This window comes from Bactrocera neohumeralis, chromosome 5, assembly GCF_024586455.1.
Source record: "Bactrocera neohumeralis isolate Rockhampton chromosome 5, APGP_CSIRO_Bneo_wtdbg2-racon-allhic-juicebox.fasta_v2, whole genome shotgun sequence".
Taxonomy (NCBI): Eukaryota; Metazoa; Arthropoda; class Insecta; order Diptera; family Tephritidae; genus Bactrocera; species Bactrocera neohumeralis.
Window position 1 is genome coordinate 44,185,198 of NC_065922.1, and position 18,686 is coordinate 44,203,883.

An 18,686-nucleotide genomic window follows, 5' to 3' on the forward strand; every position below is an offset into this window, starting at 1 on the left:
GTCAAGTCGAAAAATTTCAATGGCACGCCAGCAAGCGTCTGAGCATTCTTCATATTCCAGCAATGGGGTTTTGCCAAAACCGGTTTTAAATGAGTTCATTGGCTTCGATTTCAAGAAAGCTTAATGCTTTTGGTTTAAGTACGCAAATGTTGAACTCATAATAACGCAAACTAAATTGTTTTTGTTTGGAATTGTGTATGTAATTGCAAACAGAAATTTCTTTTTTCTCAAAAGCTTTCCAGAAGAGCTTAAATTTTATTTTGAGATATCAAAATGTTCAATTGATTTACCTTTATTATTATTATAATTATTTTGTACAATAACCTAACCTACAATATAACACTTGTTAATGGGTATTTGAGTAAAAATTAGTGGGGATAAATTTTTGAATAAGGATGAAAAATATTTACACTAAATTAAACCACAAACATTTTCACTAAATTAAAAAAATTAACAAAGTAAATTTATCAGTTTTTTAAACTAATAATCAACACGATATATATTCCCGTGTATGAAAGAATGTGTCATAAAAAGGGGATTTCCCTCGACATAGTTTTATTGTTGTTGTTGTTACAGCGGCAGAAAACATTCCTGAAGTAATTTCGAAGATTGGTACCAAGTTAACAGTCCTTGGCTGGGTAAAAATCCGTATCTTGGTCCCAACTGTCGTGAGAACGTTTAATAACTCTGTTTGTATAATTGATACAGAAAGCTGTGGGCAAAATAATTCCTGAAGCAGAGGAATACATCGGTGAAGTGAAGTGATACAAAAGGGCCGTTACGTGTCTCTTAAAAAAGTTTACAAAAAAACACTTGAAAATCAGTATTAATTACAACAATTGTGTGAGTTATTGTCATTGTGACACTGCAATTCTTCCGTTTCGAGTTCATTGTAATTAATTATTTTTGCCGCTTCACTATGTTACTAGCCCAAGACAAAGTTCTTAAAAGCTCAATCAACAAAAATTGATAACAGTTGCTGATTGTGAAATATAATATCTAAAAATGGTTTGTCTAATACCAATTCATCGTCAAAATAATAATTTTGATGCCTTTTGATAGATATTTCCATCAAAAGAACCATACAAGTTGAAACCAATTTAACAGTCGTTTTTTAATTTGAACTATGAATACTGTCCCCTCCGTGGGCATATTAAGTTTGCCACGAACTTTGCAAATAGATGTGGTCATAAATATGTTCTTGTTATTGTAAAGGATTTCTATCCCCGTTAGGGTGGTTCAGATAAGCAGTAATCGAGGTCATTCCACAGTAAACCCAGGAAACGAGTTGTTTCAACGGGGTCGGATCATAGGGAGATGGGTGTCAGATGGTTAAAGTCGTGCGGAGACTCGTTGCATGCTAGACTTATATTTTTATGTCGGGGTCTATTCGGGATAAGTAGGAGTTTAACCAGTTAAAGTAACCCGAACAATTCCCAGACAGTCGATTTTGCGTTACCGGAATTGACCCGGATTTTATCCGGCTGTTTTTTCGGGGATCTAATTCCGTTTAGATCGTTATAACATATACATACATACATACATATATGTATATGACGAGCTCAGTCTATTTAACCTCGTCCATATTTTAACTTTTAACTCTTAATGTGTTAAATGCTTTTCGTCTCGCAGTGTTTCCGATTTATTCGCCTCCACTGTACTAAAGGCCCTTTAAAAAATATTTTCTCACAAAAAATATATTTCATATAAAAGCTCACTTATTTACATATGTATTTTAAAAACTATCTATTAATTTTACAACATACCAAAAGCTCTTGTCAATCAAAAAAGGAAAAAACCCATTATACATACATACATACTATATATGTGTATATTATACATATGACCGTGAAATTTTTCATTTATCTCATACGTCTTCAATGCGCAGTACGCATATTATCTTATCATAAGACCGCTGGTTACTCAAGAAACTAAAAAAATTATGTAAAATAGGATAGGGATTAGTGGTAGTACATACATATGCACATATAGCACATTGGAAGCAGTTTGTCATCAAGCTGCTTGGGCTAAAAAATGTGCAAATGGTTAGCATTATTTAGCACTTTAGTCTTATGTTTTTGCGTAAATTGCTGCTAACGGTAGAACATACATATGTATATACATATATAAACATTTGATTCAGCAGTCATATGCGTCGAACTTTAGCTGCTATAACCCTACATACTTGTACAACTTGTGCAAATGAATGACTTTTATACACAAATACGTGCATAACTTGGTTAGCGCGTGTGTAAAACACATACAAACATACGAGTATGTAGATGTGTGCGTGAATGTTACGTCAAATTCAAATTTTCGTGTGCGAGACGATCACATGCCCCTTGGCGCCCCACACACAAACGCGTATGCTGCTGTATTTTCATGTGTGTGCGTGTATGTGTGCTCGTGCTGTTGCTATTTCGCGTCGCGTCAATTCTTTGCTAAGTTAATCTCTCCTACAATATACCTACATACAGTTACTTAGTAATAATTCTTGGGCTAATACAACTTCTGTGAGTGATATTACGCGTCTTCGCAAATCAACGATTACGTAAATACTGAAGCAAAAAAAAAAAAACAAAGTACACAGTAAAGGAAAACGTAATACCCACTTATCGTTTCGGCAGCAACTGTCCTTATCAGCGTTGAGCAAGTTGGCCATTCGTCAATGCTGTCGCGCCGACATCTGCTCAGCATTGACGCCACCCACCCACAAACGCCTATTTTTTGCACCTTAGCATTTACCCGAATACTTTTATTTATAAGTGATTTGAATGAAGCACAGAGTAGTGAAGAAAGCAAATGCGTTTTTTGCGGCCAAAGCCAAATTTCCGAAGATTTTTTGCTAAATTTAAATTTAATTTTAGTTCAATGCCACTATTATTGTTTAAATGCTGTAAAAGGCATTATGTAATAACACGCTTCTTGTGCATACATACATTTGTTTGTATGCATGTATGTGCCATATGTACTTATGTATGTTTCTCCTTGCTTGTTGGCATTGAGCGAAAAACGAGCGTTATCTATTTGCCACCAAGTTAGTTGGCAACCCAACGCTGCTGAGTGGATTTTTATGTAGCAAATCGAAATGTTGGAGAAGAATGCTATTTTTTTGTTTGGAATTTGTTTTTTAATTTTTTTTGTTTTAAATTTTTTTTATTATTTTTTATATATTTTTTATTTATTTTTATTTATGTTTATAGTTTTATAATTTTTTACTAAAATTGTTTTTATGTTTTTATATTAAAAATAGCGCAAAAATTAAGCAAGTAACAATATTTTTATTTTTTATTTAAAAGTTTTTTTATTGTTTTGTTTTTTATTTTTAAAATTTTTTTGAAATTTAAATTTTTTTTTCATTTATATTTTTATTTTATCAATTATTTGTACTTTTTATTTCTTTAATTTTTTTTAGTTTTATTTTACATATAAATTCAAAATAATGATCGCGAGCATAAAGAAAGCTCTTTCGCATTCGCCACAGTGACAACTAACCAAAGAAATCACTTTTCACTCGTGTATGTGTATGTGTATGTGTACCAAGCTTTCTATGCCACCTTTCATAAGCTTACACATGCATATAGATATATGTACGTGTGTGCGTGCATGTATTCTCACCAATTTCACGCGCTCATTCACCATCATTTTGCTAAAATGTGTTATAAAACCAAAAGTGCCAATGTCTTGTCGGCGTTGGCCTTCAGCGAGAAGCCGTAATGTAAAATAAATAATATATATTCACACATACATATTTACATAAGCAAAACTGTATGTGGGGGGGAAAAAGCTCACTTCAAGCTCTCACACTCTCTTTCGTTTGTGTGTGTAACAAGGCGCAGGCGTTCCCTTGACCGTTCGCTGGCTGCCAGCCGCTCTCACTTCCGCGCGTTTGCGCTCTCACCCGCCTCAATGCCACCAACTACGTACGTAGAGGGTGCAAAAGCGCATTGCAGAGCTTTCAACTAAGTTTTGCTTCACTCAACGTCGCCATGTAGAATTTCCAATTTTCCATAAGCAATTCAGCGGCCGTCCGGTGCAGACCTAAAGCTTGGAAGAGGAAGAAGTGGGCAATAGCAATTAACACATTTTTGTTACTGTGATAAATTATACAAAAACAAATAGTACGTAATACAAAAAATATATTATTTTTTAAATTTCTCATATAAAGAAAATATTTATTTGAAAAGAAACTGAAATGCAATTAAACTGTGTTATGGCAAGCACTCAATAGTTATTACGAATCAAAGCGAGAGTTGTTATGCAAAAGTGTTTGGAGTTTGCGAAAAAGTCGACTGCAATGGCAAAGCGTGCAATTATCTAACACCGAATGCGTGCTTGAGTGAACTTTAAACTGCTCAAAGGCAACTTTAAAGTAATAATAAGTAAAAATTATGAAGAAATGTGAAGACATTAAGCGCTGCCTTAGAAAAATAGTGTTTTTATAAGTGCAAATTTTCTAAAATTTCGTAAAAAATAATTGATACTGAAAAATTGTGTGCCCCGAGGCAGAGAAACTGTTATGCAATCACGTCTGTTATTGTAGGCGCTTCGTGAAAAAAGTTCGCTCGTTTGTTCGGTCGATCTTCGTTCCATCGCTTGTTCGGCGGCGCTCGATTCCATATAGTACAACAACAACAGTGTGCCAACGCCACAATCAGCTAACCTCGTATTGATAAAAAAAGCGGTTTATGTAACATAACGGTTATTATACAACAACACAGCGCTGCGCTTAAGCAGTTGGCTGCAACGACCCAAAAAGCACTTTACACCCTTTATAATCGCATATTTACACTATATTAAGCGTTTAAGTGGGAAATGATTTTGCAAAAGATATGTCTGTCTTTAAGTCAGTTAGCCGAATTGTAGCACCTTCTTCGTAGAACCTTCTGCATTGAGGTGTTTTTTAATTATCGATTGATTTCTTGTTCTTGTTGGCCACGTGCCGCCCCTTAAAGCCAGCATTCGATATTGTGACGTAACAATGAAGTGACGCACAAATATACAAGTTGTCGGTACTATTAGTTCAAATACATACAGACATATATAAATCTATGCGAATAGTGTATGTATTTAGACACAAGCACAAATCTAAGAAAAATTTTCAAAACCAGGCCAAAAAGTCGAAGAAAACTATCACAGCGCCATTAGTTAAGTGTATGTTAATATGCACACACACATATGTATATATGTATATGTAGAATTGTTTGCATATTTGCACTTGAACCACATATTAGATAACAGCTTTAGACGCAGTGCGTATGAGTAACATCAGCTGCCCGTCGTTAGGATAATGTGTTGATGAGGCTGCGTGGCGTATGATGAACATGAATGAAAAGAACTTTCAATACGCACATACAGTGGTGGGCATGTGATTAGAAATGCCTTGGTGGCTTTTAAAGTTGTGTATTGAAATTAATTATTAAAATCAGAAAATAATATGAAAAATACAATATTTAGATGTAATATTTTTAGTTACTTTTATTTTTTATTGATAAAATTTATTTTTGAAAAATTATTTGCCAAGATTTTTTTTTATTAAAATTTATTAATTATTTATGAATTTCTGTATGCAATTATGAAAAATTGATTTTCATGTCGAAATTACGCCATTTAAATTTTTTAACCACTGTTTTTTTGCTAAAAAATATTTTTTTTAACGGTTTAGACAAAACATTCATAAAATATTTATTAAGATTTACATTTTTGAACGCACTGAGAGTCTCTTGTTTTGTAATATTTCAAATGGAACATTATTAACTCATTTTTAACTTTTTAAAAAAATATTTTTTTATACATTAAATTGCAGCAGTAATCATTGATAATGTTTTTTTTTATTAAATATTGCAATTTTTAGAATTTGTAAAATAACTGAAAAACTTCGATATGCAAACAATAGATAACTTTGATATTTACTAACCGTTAGATTTGGTTGAACAATTTTAAAATTATATTTTTATCTATTATCTCAAAACAGTAATTACTGTGAAATACATTATTATAAATTATAAGTACATATATTTTTTTTAACAAATTTTATTACTGAAATATTTATTTATAATTATAATTTGTACAACTTGCAGACAAAGTAAAGTGTTTTCTTAAGTTAGAACAAAATGATTAATTTTACCAATTGAAGAAATATTATTTTTAAAAAATATTATTTTATTATTAAAAAAAAATAAAAAAATATATATTATATTTGGGCTTATCGAAGACCATGTACGCTTGTCATTCTACATTTATGTGGTTCAAAACTAAGCCAATAGCAATTTTTGTTACGACGGTCACTAAACGTCTTGATTTTTTGTGATACTTTAGTAACACTTACGTGCAATTACAAAAAAAAATATTATTACTACTGTTAGATTTTATAAATATTTTAATTATTAATTTATTTTAAAGACCATTTGTGAAGGGTAAAATATTTTATATAATTTTTTCTAAATTTTCGAACAAATTGGAATTAGAGATTAAAGTAGATTAATATGCATTCCATACTAAGAAAAAAAAGTAATTATTATCTTTTTAAACATTTTAAATGTAAATTCACGTATAAAACTGCAATTCAACATATTTAATATTTTTGATTTGATAAAAAAATTTCCACTCCAAAAGTTCAAACGAAATTCCACAGCAAGCGTCATAATGCAATTTAATTAATTTTTGCAAAAACAATATATTATAAATGTATATAAATGTACCTACATGCATATGCATACATATGTATATACGTATGTATGTAGTTCATTTTAATTTATATATGCGTACAGACATAATTTATCTATATAAATTTTGAAATTTTCCAAGGCCTTGTCGGTCATTCACAGCATTTTTGATTTGCATAATAAATTCTATTGAATTAGCCACTTTCTCGAGAAAATACATATTTAACATACATACATACATATGTATGTACTTGTATTTTGCTCTGCAAATGTGATATAAATTTATTTTTTCAGAACAAATAATTAAAAAAAAAATAACGAATTATAAATATTTTTGGTAAAAAATCTTGTTTGCAAATTTTTATTTTTTTCGCTTTTCTTCAACTCACTTGAATGAGTTCTAAAATTAAATAAACACTTGTACATACATACATACATATATAGAGCGATTGATCTTGACTGTTGCCTGTATGCAAAAAATACATACAATATGTATGTATGTATGTATTGATGTACATTTACATAGCTATAAGTGTGTGCTCTTGACGTCACTTGATGGTGTTTTTTGGGCAATGAATTTGAAAAATTATATCACTTTTTAATCAACTTTTTCGTAATTTTACGGTAACAACACTTGAATTCATATTTTCTTGCATTTGCGTTTCAATATAATAAATCATTTATAAAGTTACTAATTTCGACTTATGACTTTTTAAAATGAGTTTGCTTACACATATACATACATATGTACATACATACAAACAAAATAAATCAATTGAAAAAACTGTGCATTTACATATATGTATGTATGTATGTATGATGAATGTAAAGTATCCAATTCCAGCTTTGCTAACTGTGCGTTTATCTGAGTCAACGCTTGTGCAAAGAGGCGTAAACAAAAGCATTTCATTATTATTATAAATTGAAATTTGATGCCAATGTAATATGAACTTTAAACTGAACTCTGAAATTTTATACTACGTACATATGTATGTATGTTTGTATGAGAAGTAACTTACTTAGAAAAATAAATTATTTTGAGAAAAAATATATTTTTTTAATTAAAAATTTTAATACAAAAAAAAAAATATATTTCACAAAAAATATTTATGGTAAAGAATTATTCGAAACTTCAATATAAAGAAATTTTTTGAAAACAATTTATTAAATTAGTTGAAATTTCGATAAAAAAATTATTTAAAATAGTACATTGCAATTAAATAAGATATAGTAAATTTTAATAGAGAAAACTTATTTGAAAAAAATGTATTAAATTACCTGAAATTTTAATACAAAAAAAAATCAATAAAAACTTTGAAAAACATATTTAATTTTCTTTATTAAGTTAATTGAAATTTCACTATAAAAAAATTAATAAAAAATTTAGTAAAATTATAATTAAATAAAATTGCAATAAAAAAACTTTGAAAAAAATTATTAAATTAGTAAAAATTTTAATAACAAAATTTATGAAAAAACTTTATTTTTTGCTCATATGTACTTAGTGCGAAGTATAAAAGTAATGTAGACCACGTGCTAATTCCATAAGACTAAATTTTTCAGCTAAAAAGCCGCATTGAGTCACACTTAGCAACGAGTCTGAACTTCCATAAACCAGTTTTGCTCGAACCACTTTTTCAAATACAAACTAGGTTGAGTTGTCTTTGTATTATATAAATACACAAACCCATAGTACAATTATGTGTGTATGTGTGTGTAATAATTCTAAAATTCCATGTATGCTTATCGCAAAAAAGTACCGATTTTGCGCTAATAAATGCGTTTGTGTGTGAAGCGAGGCCGCTAAGCGTGTGTCTCGTCGGCGACGTGCGGCGCTCGCTTTCCGTTTTTGTGTCTGTGATGTCATGAGTGTCGCGAATTTTGCTGATATCATTATAAAAAGCAATAAATTTAATTTGCGCGTGCCATTTGCAGTTTAATTGCTTTTTGAAAGAATATTATTTTACTATCAATGAAATTGTCGAAATTGCAACTAATCTTAAAATTTTTGATTTAATTTAATTGCAGCATAATGGGCAAGGATGGTAAAGCTGCTGATCCCCTTGCATTCGTCAAGGATTTCGCTGCGGGCGGTATCTCTGCTGCCGTCTCAAAGACTGCTGTTGCACCCATTGAGCGTGTGAAACTGCTGTTGCAGGTTCAACACATCTCAAAACAAATCAGCCCCGATAAGCAATACAAGGGCATGGTTGATTGCTTTGTCCGCATTCCAAAAGAACAAGGTTTTGCGTCATACTGGCGTGGTAACTTGGCCAATGTTATCAGATACTTCCCAACTCAAGCTTTGAACTTCGCCTTCAAGGATGTGTACAAACAGGTGTGTGTTACGTCGTGCACTAATTTTGTTGCTATCAATTGAAATTCTTCTGTTATTAATTAAACTTTGTATCAATTGTCTTTGTTTGGCAGGTTTTCTTGGGTGGTGTTGACAAGCACACTCAGTTCTGGCGTTATTTCGCGGGTAACTTGGCCTCCGGTGGTGCTGCTGGTGCCACTTCTTTGTGCTTCGTCTACCCCTTGGACTTTGCCCGTACCCGGTAGGTTTTCATATTCAATAATTACGAAAGACAGCAATCCATCAAAAATTAAATTCGCTTAAATTCCTCAAAAAATAGTAATTTATGCAACTAATTTTTCGTGGATGACTGTAGTTATAAAGCATAACAGTTTTGAGCTTTTTTAATACTTTTATAATAATAAATAAATTCGCTTATTCCTCTACTCTACACAGTTTGGCTGCTGATGTCGGTAAGGGTGGTCAACGTGAATTCACCGGTCTTGGAAACTGCTTGGCCAAGACTTTCAAGAGTGACGGTCTTGTTGGTTTGTACCGTGGCTTCGGTGTTTCCGTACAAGGTATCATCATCTACCGTGCCGCTTACTTCGGCTTCTACGATACTGCCCGTGGTATGTTGCCCGACCCCAAGAACACACCCATCTACATCAGCTGGGCTATTGCTCAAGTTGTTACAACTGTTGCTGGTATTGTATCCTATCCATTCGATACTGTGCGTCGTCGCATGATGATGCAGTCTGGCCGCAAAGCAACCGAAATCATCTACAAGAACACACTGCACTGCTGGGCCACAATTGCCAAGCAAGAAGGTACTGGCGCCTTCTTCAAGGGTGCCTTCTCCAACGTACTCAGAGGTACTGGTGGCGCTTTCGTGCTTGTATTGTACGATGAAATCAAGAAGGTCTTGTAAAGTAATTAACACCTACTATCTAATTGAGCTAAAACAATTATTTAATTTAAATATTAAAATAATAAAAACAAAAAATTAAAAAAATACCAACAAAAAGCAGTTACCATACATTATTGAAATAAGCGATATAAATAAATAAATGTAAAACAAATAGGTTGCAAATTGTAACAATACGAAGATAGAGCGAAAAATAACCAACAACAGTAATTCAACAACAACAACAACACTGATGAATCATTAGTAAATGTTCAATCACAAACAAATACGGAAAAGTTAAAAATACAAAAATTAATAAAAATTGTAAAATGATTTTTTTCTAGTATAGTGCTAATTAAGTGCAGATAAGCAGGACCTGTTACCTAATAGGTTCGAGCTTCTGTTATTGATTGAAGTATGACAATTGGTATCGTGCGTAGGCGATTAAATTCGAAGAAAAGTTTTCATTTTAAAATGATTGGTCCAGTTATCACGCTACCGTCGAAGTGGGGTTATGTAAGGTTCTTAGACTGTTCCTCTAGCAGCATTACTCAAAACCTTCATTGCATCAACAACAATTGTGGCCTAATATCTCAATAATATTAAACTCAAAGAACTTTCAAAGCTCTCAAAATTATTCTATTTTTTCTTAGCGTACACCATAACCTAAATAACCATTACAACAACAACAACCGAAGTCACTAATCCCTTCCCGTTTATTGACAATTACCGTAAGACTAAATAACTATGTTTGAAGAGTTGGTTGCTTGCCTTATCTGTTATCGTTCAATTGAGTTTTATCGATTTGTTAGTTTGAATACATTTCAAATCAACGTCGTTTTCTATAAATTTTCCGTAAACTTGACACATTTGATCGAATTGTTTCTCATTGTTCATTGTACAATTGTTAAATTCTAAATATTTAAAAATCATTACTTTTGAATTGGCAACTAAATATCTAATTGCGCAATGAGTGAAGGAGAAATAAAGAAAGATTTGTCAGATCCCATTGGATTCCTTAAAGATTTTATGGCTGGTGGCATATCCGCAGCTATAGCAAAAACTGCAATGGCGCCGATAGAACGCGTTAAATTGCTTTTGCAAGTACAAGCCATATCAAAGCAGATATCTGCCGACAAGCAATATAAAGGAATGATTGATTGTTTTGTAAGAATACCCCGTGAACAAGGCTTTTTATCATTTTGGCGAGGAAATCTAGCTAACGTAATTAGATACTTTCCTACCCAGGCATTGAATTTTGCGTTTAAGGATAAATATAAACAGGTATGATGAATTGCCTTTAGGATCCAAACAAACCAATTTTAAATTAATAGCGTTATGAAAATTTTTAAGATATTCCTCAGTGGTATAAACAAAAAAGAACAAAAGGGACGTTACTTCTTAGGCAACATACTATCCGGTGGTGCAGCTGGTGCCACGTCTCTCTTATTTGTGTATCCTTTGGATTTTGCACGTACTCGGTAGGTAAAAAATCGAGCTTTAGCGTCTCTTAAAGATAAAGTTGTTATAACTTAAACTGTAGAGTTTTATTTTAAGTCGGCGCTCAGTTACATGCATTAAGTCATAATTTACAATTTTATATAACAGCTTGGCTGCTGACGTTGGAAAGACAGGACAACGCGAATTCAATGGACTCTTTGATTGTATAAAGAAGATATTCAAAACTGATGGATTTATGGGATTGTACAGAGGTTTTGTTGTTTCTGTACAAGGAATTATAATGTATCGTGGGGCTTATTTCGGTTGTTATGATACGGCTCGTGAGCTAATGCCAGATCCAAAAAATTCACCTATATGGGTAAATTTTTTAATTGCGGAAGCTGTAACCACCTTTGCAGGCATAGTTTCTTACCCATTTGATACTGTGCGCCGTCGTATGATGATGCAATCAGGCGTAAAGGCTGGCGAACGCGTTTACAAAAACACTGCCCATTGTTGGTTAGTTATTGCTCGAACAGAAGGCCCCTTTGCTTTCTTTAAAGGAGCGTTTTCAAATGTTCTACGTGGAACTGGTGGGGCACTTGTATTGGTGATGTATGATGAGATTAAGAAGCTAATGAATTAACATTTTAAATTTTTATAAATTAACTAACAAATGAGACATCACCACTTGAATAGTAGTTTCTCATGTTCAGGAAATAAATGTGACTGTTACTTCTTGAACATGATTTAATTATTATTTAAGTTTTGAAGTCGCGACTGTGATTAATCTATTACAAATTGTAATTTCATATTCTAAATGAAAACCTGTCTTTTCACATTAAAATATTTTCTTTTATAATAAATCAAATGTTTTTATTATTGTTATTAAAAAACGAAAGTTTCTTGAGATAAACCGGATTTACCTGTTTAAAAAGTCGATAACTATTTGAAAGAAATGAAATGAAGTATCCAATGTTTATCGAAATTATAATTCTCAACTAATTGACAGTTAGTTCACCTGCAAAACAGCTGATAGATAAGTGCATGGAATTTCAGTTCGGTTATAAAATTTTTCCACAAATTTAAATAAATTTCAATTAAATCGTAAAAAATTTGTTGCAAATATGTTGGCTAGACATTCTTTAAAACTACCACGATTGACAAACATGTGTGCATCATTCTGTACTGCGACAGCGGAGGCTGCGGCGGAGCCTCTTTATAATCGCCCTAAACTTGCCCCAACTGATTACCGCACTGGCGAGACAAACACCGACTTGCATTCTAAAGTGCATGAAGCCAAGTTCTACACAATTGCACCAGAAATTAAAAAACAACTGTTTAGCGGTGGTGGACTTCCCCGACAGTACGAGCAACAAATAAAAACATTTACCGAAACTTGTCTCATGGTGCGACCGGCCGGTTTAGAGTTAATAAATTATATCCGTAATACGGATTTCAAACGACCAGCGATACGATACGTATTATACGGTGACAATGGTGTTGGCAAAACTTTAATTATGGCGCATGCATTGCACTATGGGTTACAAAACAATTTTGTGCTTGTACATGTACCATGGGTACCCAATTGGATGAAGCGTCCAAAAGAAACTGCTAACGCTGCACAAGAAGGTTTTATCGATTTACCTTTCGATGCGGCAGCGTGGTTAGTGCACTTTAAAACTCAAAACTCTAATCTACTTACCAAGCTACAATTGAAAACCAGTAAGGATTACGTCTGGAGTAAAAGAGAAGCAACTCCAGCTGGTTCTACATTATTGGAATTGGTGGAGCACGGTATTGCGCGTATTAAATTCGCCTCCGAAACAATAGCTGCTTTGTTATCCGAGCTGAAGCAACATGCTAGTGAAGATAAATGTAAAGTTATGGTTGCTATTGATGGTTTTAATGCATTTTTCCACCCGGAGACACGTGTGTTTGGGGATCATAAACAACGTATAACACCTGATCGTATTACACTGACCCAACCTTTCCTCGATATTACTAATTACAATTGGACTAATGGTGTGTGTATATTAACGGTGGATAAAATAGGAATGACCGAAGGTTATATGGAGTCGTACATGCCACGTTATTTACTCGGTAAGGAAGGATTCGAACATTTAGATCCATTTGTGCCAGTACGTGTGGATAACTACAGTGATAAAGAGTTCGCGAGTTGTGTACAATACTATTTAGATCGAAATTGGATTCAGAAAACACCAGAAGGCTTTGACGAACAACTTAAGTACCTAAGCAATAAAAATCCTTATACATTAATGCAATTAACACGTTCGTTGTAAATGAATGCACAGTTTTGCCAACTGGAAAACCAAATATTGTTCACACTTTTTAAAATAAAATTAAAAATAATTATCGAAATGATCAAAGCTTTTATATAAGACTCATAAATGTGCAAATATAGTAATTAAGTGTTGCAAGTCAATTAACTTCGTTGAAATAGTGGGTATTTATTGATTAAACATGTACGCATTTCATTAAGAAAATGATCCTACATTTATAAATGTAATTGCTCGATATCATGTCATCAGGAGGTAATTAACTATTGTGTTTTTACTATTATTTTAGGCAAATATTTTTTCTTTTTAGCATTAAACCGGCATTTCGAACAAAATAGAACATCAATCTAGAGCATAAACAAGCAAGGAATTTTTAAGTTGAACACTGTAGTGTCAAATGCGAATAATTGCGGCCAACATGCATATACACTGGCTGAAATTTTAACAAATTTTTAACTTAGTTCACTGCAGATGGTGTTAAGTAGGTTGTATTCGAGGCGTTATTACGAGTTACTAATTGTTTTCATCTAAACGCAAATAATAACGCCGTTCCCATATTTGCTAGGCTTCGATCTTAATTGGTGGATGCAAACGCGGCCAGTCGACAAACTCCACGCCATAGTGTAATATGCCAGTTGTGCCCACTCCAACAATTGTGCCCCAGAATAAAAGGAAAAGCAAGCTTTCGGTATTAAATTCTGCCGGAAAGATGGCGGTAATGAAGAGCATTGCCACGGCGAACAGCAAAACGGAAGGTATCTGAAAATGCAAAAAAATTTCTTTTAAATCGTAAAATTTTACTTTACCAATCAGAAGTTTACCGTGTTGTAGCGCCAAGTACGTGTAACCACTAACGGTGACGGCAGTAAATTGCCTTCGTCCGGTTTAACCACATACTTGCCCAGAAATAGATCAAAACCATCCTATAAAGTTACAAAATAATGAAAATATTGTAAATTTTATCAAACGCGAACTGATGCACCTGTCTACTTCCATCAGCAAAATTATTGAGATAGTAACGGGTTGCTGAATTGACACCATCCTGCATAAGACCGGCTTTTGTACGTTTTCCTGTGCGTGTGAAATCGGTTTTCAAAGCGCCAGTACCGGAATATTGCAATGAAATCACATCCGCATTATCCGCCCAAACCTGAATACACACAAACAAGTAAGTTAATGTTTATTTAGTATATGAGTATACAACTTACCCCTTGAAAATATACTCGAAATTGGGCGACGCTCGTTCTACAACTTGGCCGGCTTGCAAAATGCCCAGTTTTTGTAGGACCGCATTCAGGGAACGCTTGGCTAGCATACTTTGCACAACATTAGTGCGATCCAAGCAATCAACACAATTTGTGCGAAAGACGCCATCTTGCGCTGATACCAAACCGCCATCTTCGCGTAAATGAAATACTGAGAACTCATCCTGCTCGTGGGCCACGCGATCAATCAGAATCTGCAAGCGATCCCAACGCATTTTCTTGCATTCTGCATGAAAGTCGAAGGCTTCATAGCGTACATTGGGATTATTCATTTGCTGAACAAATGTGCGGAATGCGCGTTCCAAATTGCCCTCCGCGCGTTTTTGGTCCACCTATAGTTTATAAAGAATATATATTTTTTTATAACATAATTCTACACATATATTCACAATTGCACAAATTACCAGGTTTAGAACTATTTGACGTCCGTAAAGCATCACCTGTGCTTCGAAATGTTTCAAGCATGCCGCCAAGTGATCCTTACCCGGCACCAGTTCCGGATCAGGTTTATACCTTAGGTTTGGTAATTGTCGCCAAAAGAAGGGCATACTGCCTCGCGTCTGTTGCAATTAGAAAAATACTCTGCATTATTTTAATTCCAATATAAAACAACTGTCGAAAATCACCTGCACAAAGGATATACGTTGTCCATTGTACTCGACAATTTGTTCCGTTTCCACAAAATTGGCTACATTACCCGTCTCGTCAATGCCACGCGCGAAAAAACGTGTGCCGGCGCGGTGTATAGAGCGGCGTGATATGATTGACCAAAAGAACGTTTGGCCATTTACTTGCACTTGATTTATGGAAACAACTGAAAGAAAAAAGTTCTTTTAATAAAACTCGGCTGGAAAATTATTAAATCAATTAAAATTCATACAGCCTAGTACGATTGGCAAGGCGAATTTGCGCATTTCCGGACAATTAAAGTTACGCAGTAAAGCGCCATTCCAAACGAAGCGCTCGTCGGCACGCTCGAACAAACCGTTCTAGGGAATGTACAAAAAAATTAGATGCGTACATTGAAAAGTATTAATATGTACCTTCTTGAAGTCCGGCGGCATGCCGTGCAAGCGCTGTAGCGAGTGTGTCAAATCGTACCAATAGGAAAAGTAGAAGAAACGAGTGTCCAGGGTTTGCCGCAACATGTTAAGATATGTTTCATTTTGCTCGCGTTGTTTGGGGCGCAAATGTGTTATAGTTGGAATGTAGGGTATAATATCGTAACCTGCCAAACGCCATATTATGGCGCCATTTAGCATGCCCACATAAAGGCGATGAGTGGCAACAATTAGGTAATGACCACCAAGTAGTTGAATGGTGCCAAGTATGCCACATACACGCCTTGTGGGCACTTGGTTGTTTAGTTGGTTGCCTTTGCCTACAATAATAATGACATTCTTAATACATACAATTTCATGTATATTTCTGTGTACAATTTTTAAATGCCTCATTTGCGTTTACTTACTTTGAACACGTACTGTATTCACAACGCGATCAATTACCAGCAGTTCATCTTTGCCATTGGGTTCCACAACGAAACGTTCCGGCGTTATGTATCTGTGTTGTGTTGTAAAGTAGTTATAAATCGATAAAATCAATCTCTAAGCAGTCATATTTGTGTTAAAAGCTTGGTTGCCACATATGTGCGGCGGACAGCTGCAAGGCTAAACCATTAATAATGTCATTTCAAGTACAGATTAAGTGTGCCCTACACAAAATCACACTCAGCCATCCACCCTACTTATAGCTACACACAAGCTAACTCTCACAGCCCACTATCCACTGAACACAATATCTTAGCCTGTTATCAACTTACAAATTCATGTCATCGTGTATATCCCAACTGGTGTCCATTTTGTATGTACCAATATTTGTGAAATGCACGAAATTACACTTAAATTAGTTTAAAAAAATAAAAATAAAAAAACTTTTAGCTCGCTACTTTATCAATTTTGCTAATCACTGCCTGGTAACGAAATCAACCATACTATGGGCGTTGTTTATTTTGGTTGCAAGTGGCCGCGCAAATTTTACTTTATTGTCGTTAGTTCCTTCGTTGTTTATCTGTTAATTTAAAGGCATTTATGCTATTTTTTTAGTTTGATTACTGTAACTAAATTATTAATTTAGAATCGTGGACAAATTAGTTGCCAACAAAAATTTTGCAAATTTTGACACTAATCAGCTGTAATATTAAATTCTCCACAGGGTTGCATTGATATGTTTTGCTTACAGTGGAGGCTATAGATTACTTGCGCTTTTATAATAAATTTTGTGATTATGAGAAAATCTTTTTAAAATCGTAGAAATTGTCCTCTTTTATTATTTTTTTTTTAATATTTTTTTTTTTTGAATTTAAAAACTAAAATATTTAATTTTTTAAGTTATTAAATAGTTTGTAGGTAAAAAAGTCGAAGTTGTCTCCTTAAAAACTTTTTTAATCGGTTTTACTCGAAGTGCTTTGCTGTCTTAAGTCGGCTAATTGTTTTTGTTGTTTTTCTTCCAAATAAGTTTTTAAAAGTTAAAAAAAGTTCTAATGGTAGGTTATCAAATGGATAAATGTATGTAGGTAGATAGGAGAGTGACCTATCAGTTGTCACTTAGCGCTAGAAGCGTCTTCGTACATAAGACCTTTATGATCTTACTAGCTTCATTTTCATTTTCGCGTTGAAAAACTGTTTCCTATTCTGTACTAGTCTACATTTTTTTAAATATGTTCTCCAAGTGGTAGGTGCCCCGTTATAGTATCAGTAAGTCGGTTTGAGAGATATGTACATTAAATATAAATCTTTTAAAGGACGGAACCACAGCTGTCCCTTGCTTATACGATTGTCTGGACCAAATTACAGTTCTATATCCTAATTTAGTGCTTATTTATGACACAATTTTGGGTCTCCGTTTAATGACGTTTTGTAGGCGTGGCAGTGGATTGGTTTTCTTCTTCTTCTTCTTAATTGGCGTAGACACCGCTTAAGCGATTATAGCCGAGTTAACAACAGCGCGCCAGTCGTTTCTTCTTCTCGCTACGTGGCGCCAATTGGATATTCCAAGCGAAGCCAGGTCCTTCTCCACTAGGTCCTTCCAACGGAGTGGAGGTCTTCCTCTTCCTTTGCTTCCCCCAAACACGGAGCTGGAGTGTTTTCGTCCATCCAGACGATATGACCTGAAACCAGCGTAGCCGCTATATTTTTAATTTCATTGAACTATGTCGATGTCGTCGTATATCTCGTACAGCTCATCGTTCCATCGAATGCGATATTCGCCGTGGCCAACGCGCAAAGGACCATAAATCTTTCGCAGAACTTTTCTCTCGAAAACTCGCAACGTCGATAGATCCGTTGTTGACAACGTCCAAGACTCTGCACCATACAGCAGGACGGGAATTATGAGTGACTTATAGAGTTTGGTTTTTGTTTGTCGAGAGAGGACTTTGCTTCTCAATTGTCTACTCAGTCCGAAGGAGCACCTGTTGGCAAGAGTTATCCTGCGTTGGATTTCTAGGCTGACATTGTTGGTGGTGTTTACGCTGTTCCAAGATAGACTTATCAACAGTTATGACGTCCTAATCTAGTGTTTAATCGCGAGTGCGACGACTGTTTGTTTGATGACAGGAGATAGTAAGTGATTGGTTTTATTAATTGTATCGCAAAATGGGGACTTATTAGATTTTTTCTCGAGAAAGAGATCAGTAAATTTGATAAAAAATTCAGTAATAACAAAGAATTTTCTAGTTTTCTAGAAAAGTTTACTGTGGAGTAGGTTAAATTTATGTGAATACATGAGGTAGGCTCCGATTACCATCGTTTTCCG

General features: G+C 34.1%; 4 protein-coding genes and 1 non-coding gene across 7 annotated transcripts in view; 4 read left to right on the forward strand and 1 right to left on the reverse strand.

The window, feature by feature from the left end:
• Positions 1–10,198, forward strand: part of LOC126759912 (ADP,ATP carrier protein) — a 195,099-nt gene extending 184,901 nt beyond the window's left edge. For 2 of the 3 annotated variants that reach the window (XM_050475101.1, XM_050475099.1), the window contains exons 2-4: positions 8,694–9,003; positions 9,096–9,223; positions 9,418–10,198. In XM_050475101.1, the coding sequence (XP_050331058.1) occupies positions 8,698–9,003; positions 9,096–9,223; positions 9,418–9,892 (909 nt within the window). In that variant the 5' untranslated portion in view covers positions 8,694–8,697 and the 3' untranslated portion in view covers positions 9,893–10,198. Of the gene's footprint in view, positions 1–4,003; positions 4,122–8,693; positions 9,004–9,095; positions 9,224–9,417 lie in introns of those variants that run through there. The other variant, XM_050475100.1, reaches the window with a different exon arrangement.
• On the forward strand, positions 6,198–6,342 carry LOC126760854 (small nucleolar RNA psi28S-3327). The gene has a single exon (XR_007667273.1). It is a non-coding gene; the product is annotated as a small nucleolar RNA psi28S-3327 (small nucleolar RNA).
• Positions 10,199–10,288: 90 nt separating the features above from the next.
• LOC126759911 (ADP,ATP carrier protein-like) lies at positions 10,289–12,166 on the forward strand. Its single transcript, XM_050475098.1, has 3 exons — positions 10,289–11,152; positions 11,222–11,349; positions 11,477–12,166. Exons 1-3 carry the CDS (start codon positions 10,838–10,840, stop codon positions 11,952–11,954), a joined length of 921 nt encoding a protein of 306 aa, XP_050331055.1. The 5' UTR covers positions 10,289–10,837; the 3' UTR covers positions 11,955–12,166.
• Positions 12,167–12,320: 154 nt separating this feature from the next.
• On the forward strand, positions 12,321–13,690 carry LOC126758315 (28S ribosomal protein S29, mitochondrial). The gene has a single exon (XM_050472547.1). It carries the CDS (start codon positions 12,436–12,438, stop codon positions 13,609–13,611), a length of 1,176 nt encoding a protein of 391 aa, XP_050328504.1. The 5' UTR covers positions 12,321–12,435; the 3' UTR covers positions 13,612–13,690.
• Positions 13,691–13,759: 69 nt separating this feature from the next.
• Positions 13,760–17,057, reverse strand: LOC126758314 (phosphatidylinositol-3-phosphatase SAC1). The gene is given in 9 exon segments (XM_050472546.1): positions 13,760–14,367; positions 14,430–14,531; positions 14,591–15,205; positions 15,278–15,433; positions 15,500–15,687; positions 15,754–15,862; positions 15,917–16,254; positions 16,342–16,433; positions 16,693–17,057. Coding segments are annotated over 9 exon segments (1,836 nt in total). The 5' UTR covers positions 16,731–17,057; the 3' UTR covers positions 13,760–14,169.
• Between the last annotated feature and the right edge of the window lie 1,629 nt (positions 17,058–18,686).

Coding starts and splice junctions, on each gene's coding strand:
- LOC126758315 (XM_050472547.1), top strand. CDS start 12,436: ATGTTGGCTAGACATTCTTTAAAACTACCACGATTGACAAACATGTGT.
- LOC126759911 (XM_050475098.1), top strand. CDS start 10,838: ATGAGTGAAGGAGAAATAAAGAAAGATTTGTCAGATCCCATTGGATTC. Junction 11,153..11,221: donor TTAAGGATAAATATAAACAG/GTATGATGAATT, acceptor AAAATTTTTAAG/ATATTCCTCAGTGGTATAAA. Junction 11,350..11,476: donor TTGGATTTTGCACGTACTCG/GTAGGTAAAAAA, acceptor TTTATATAACAG/CTTGGCTGCTGACGTTGGAA.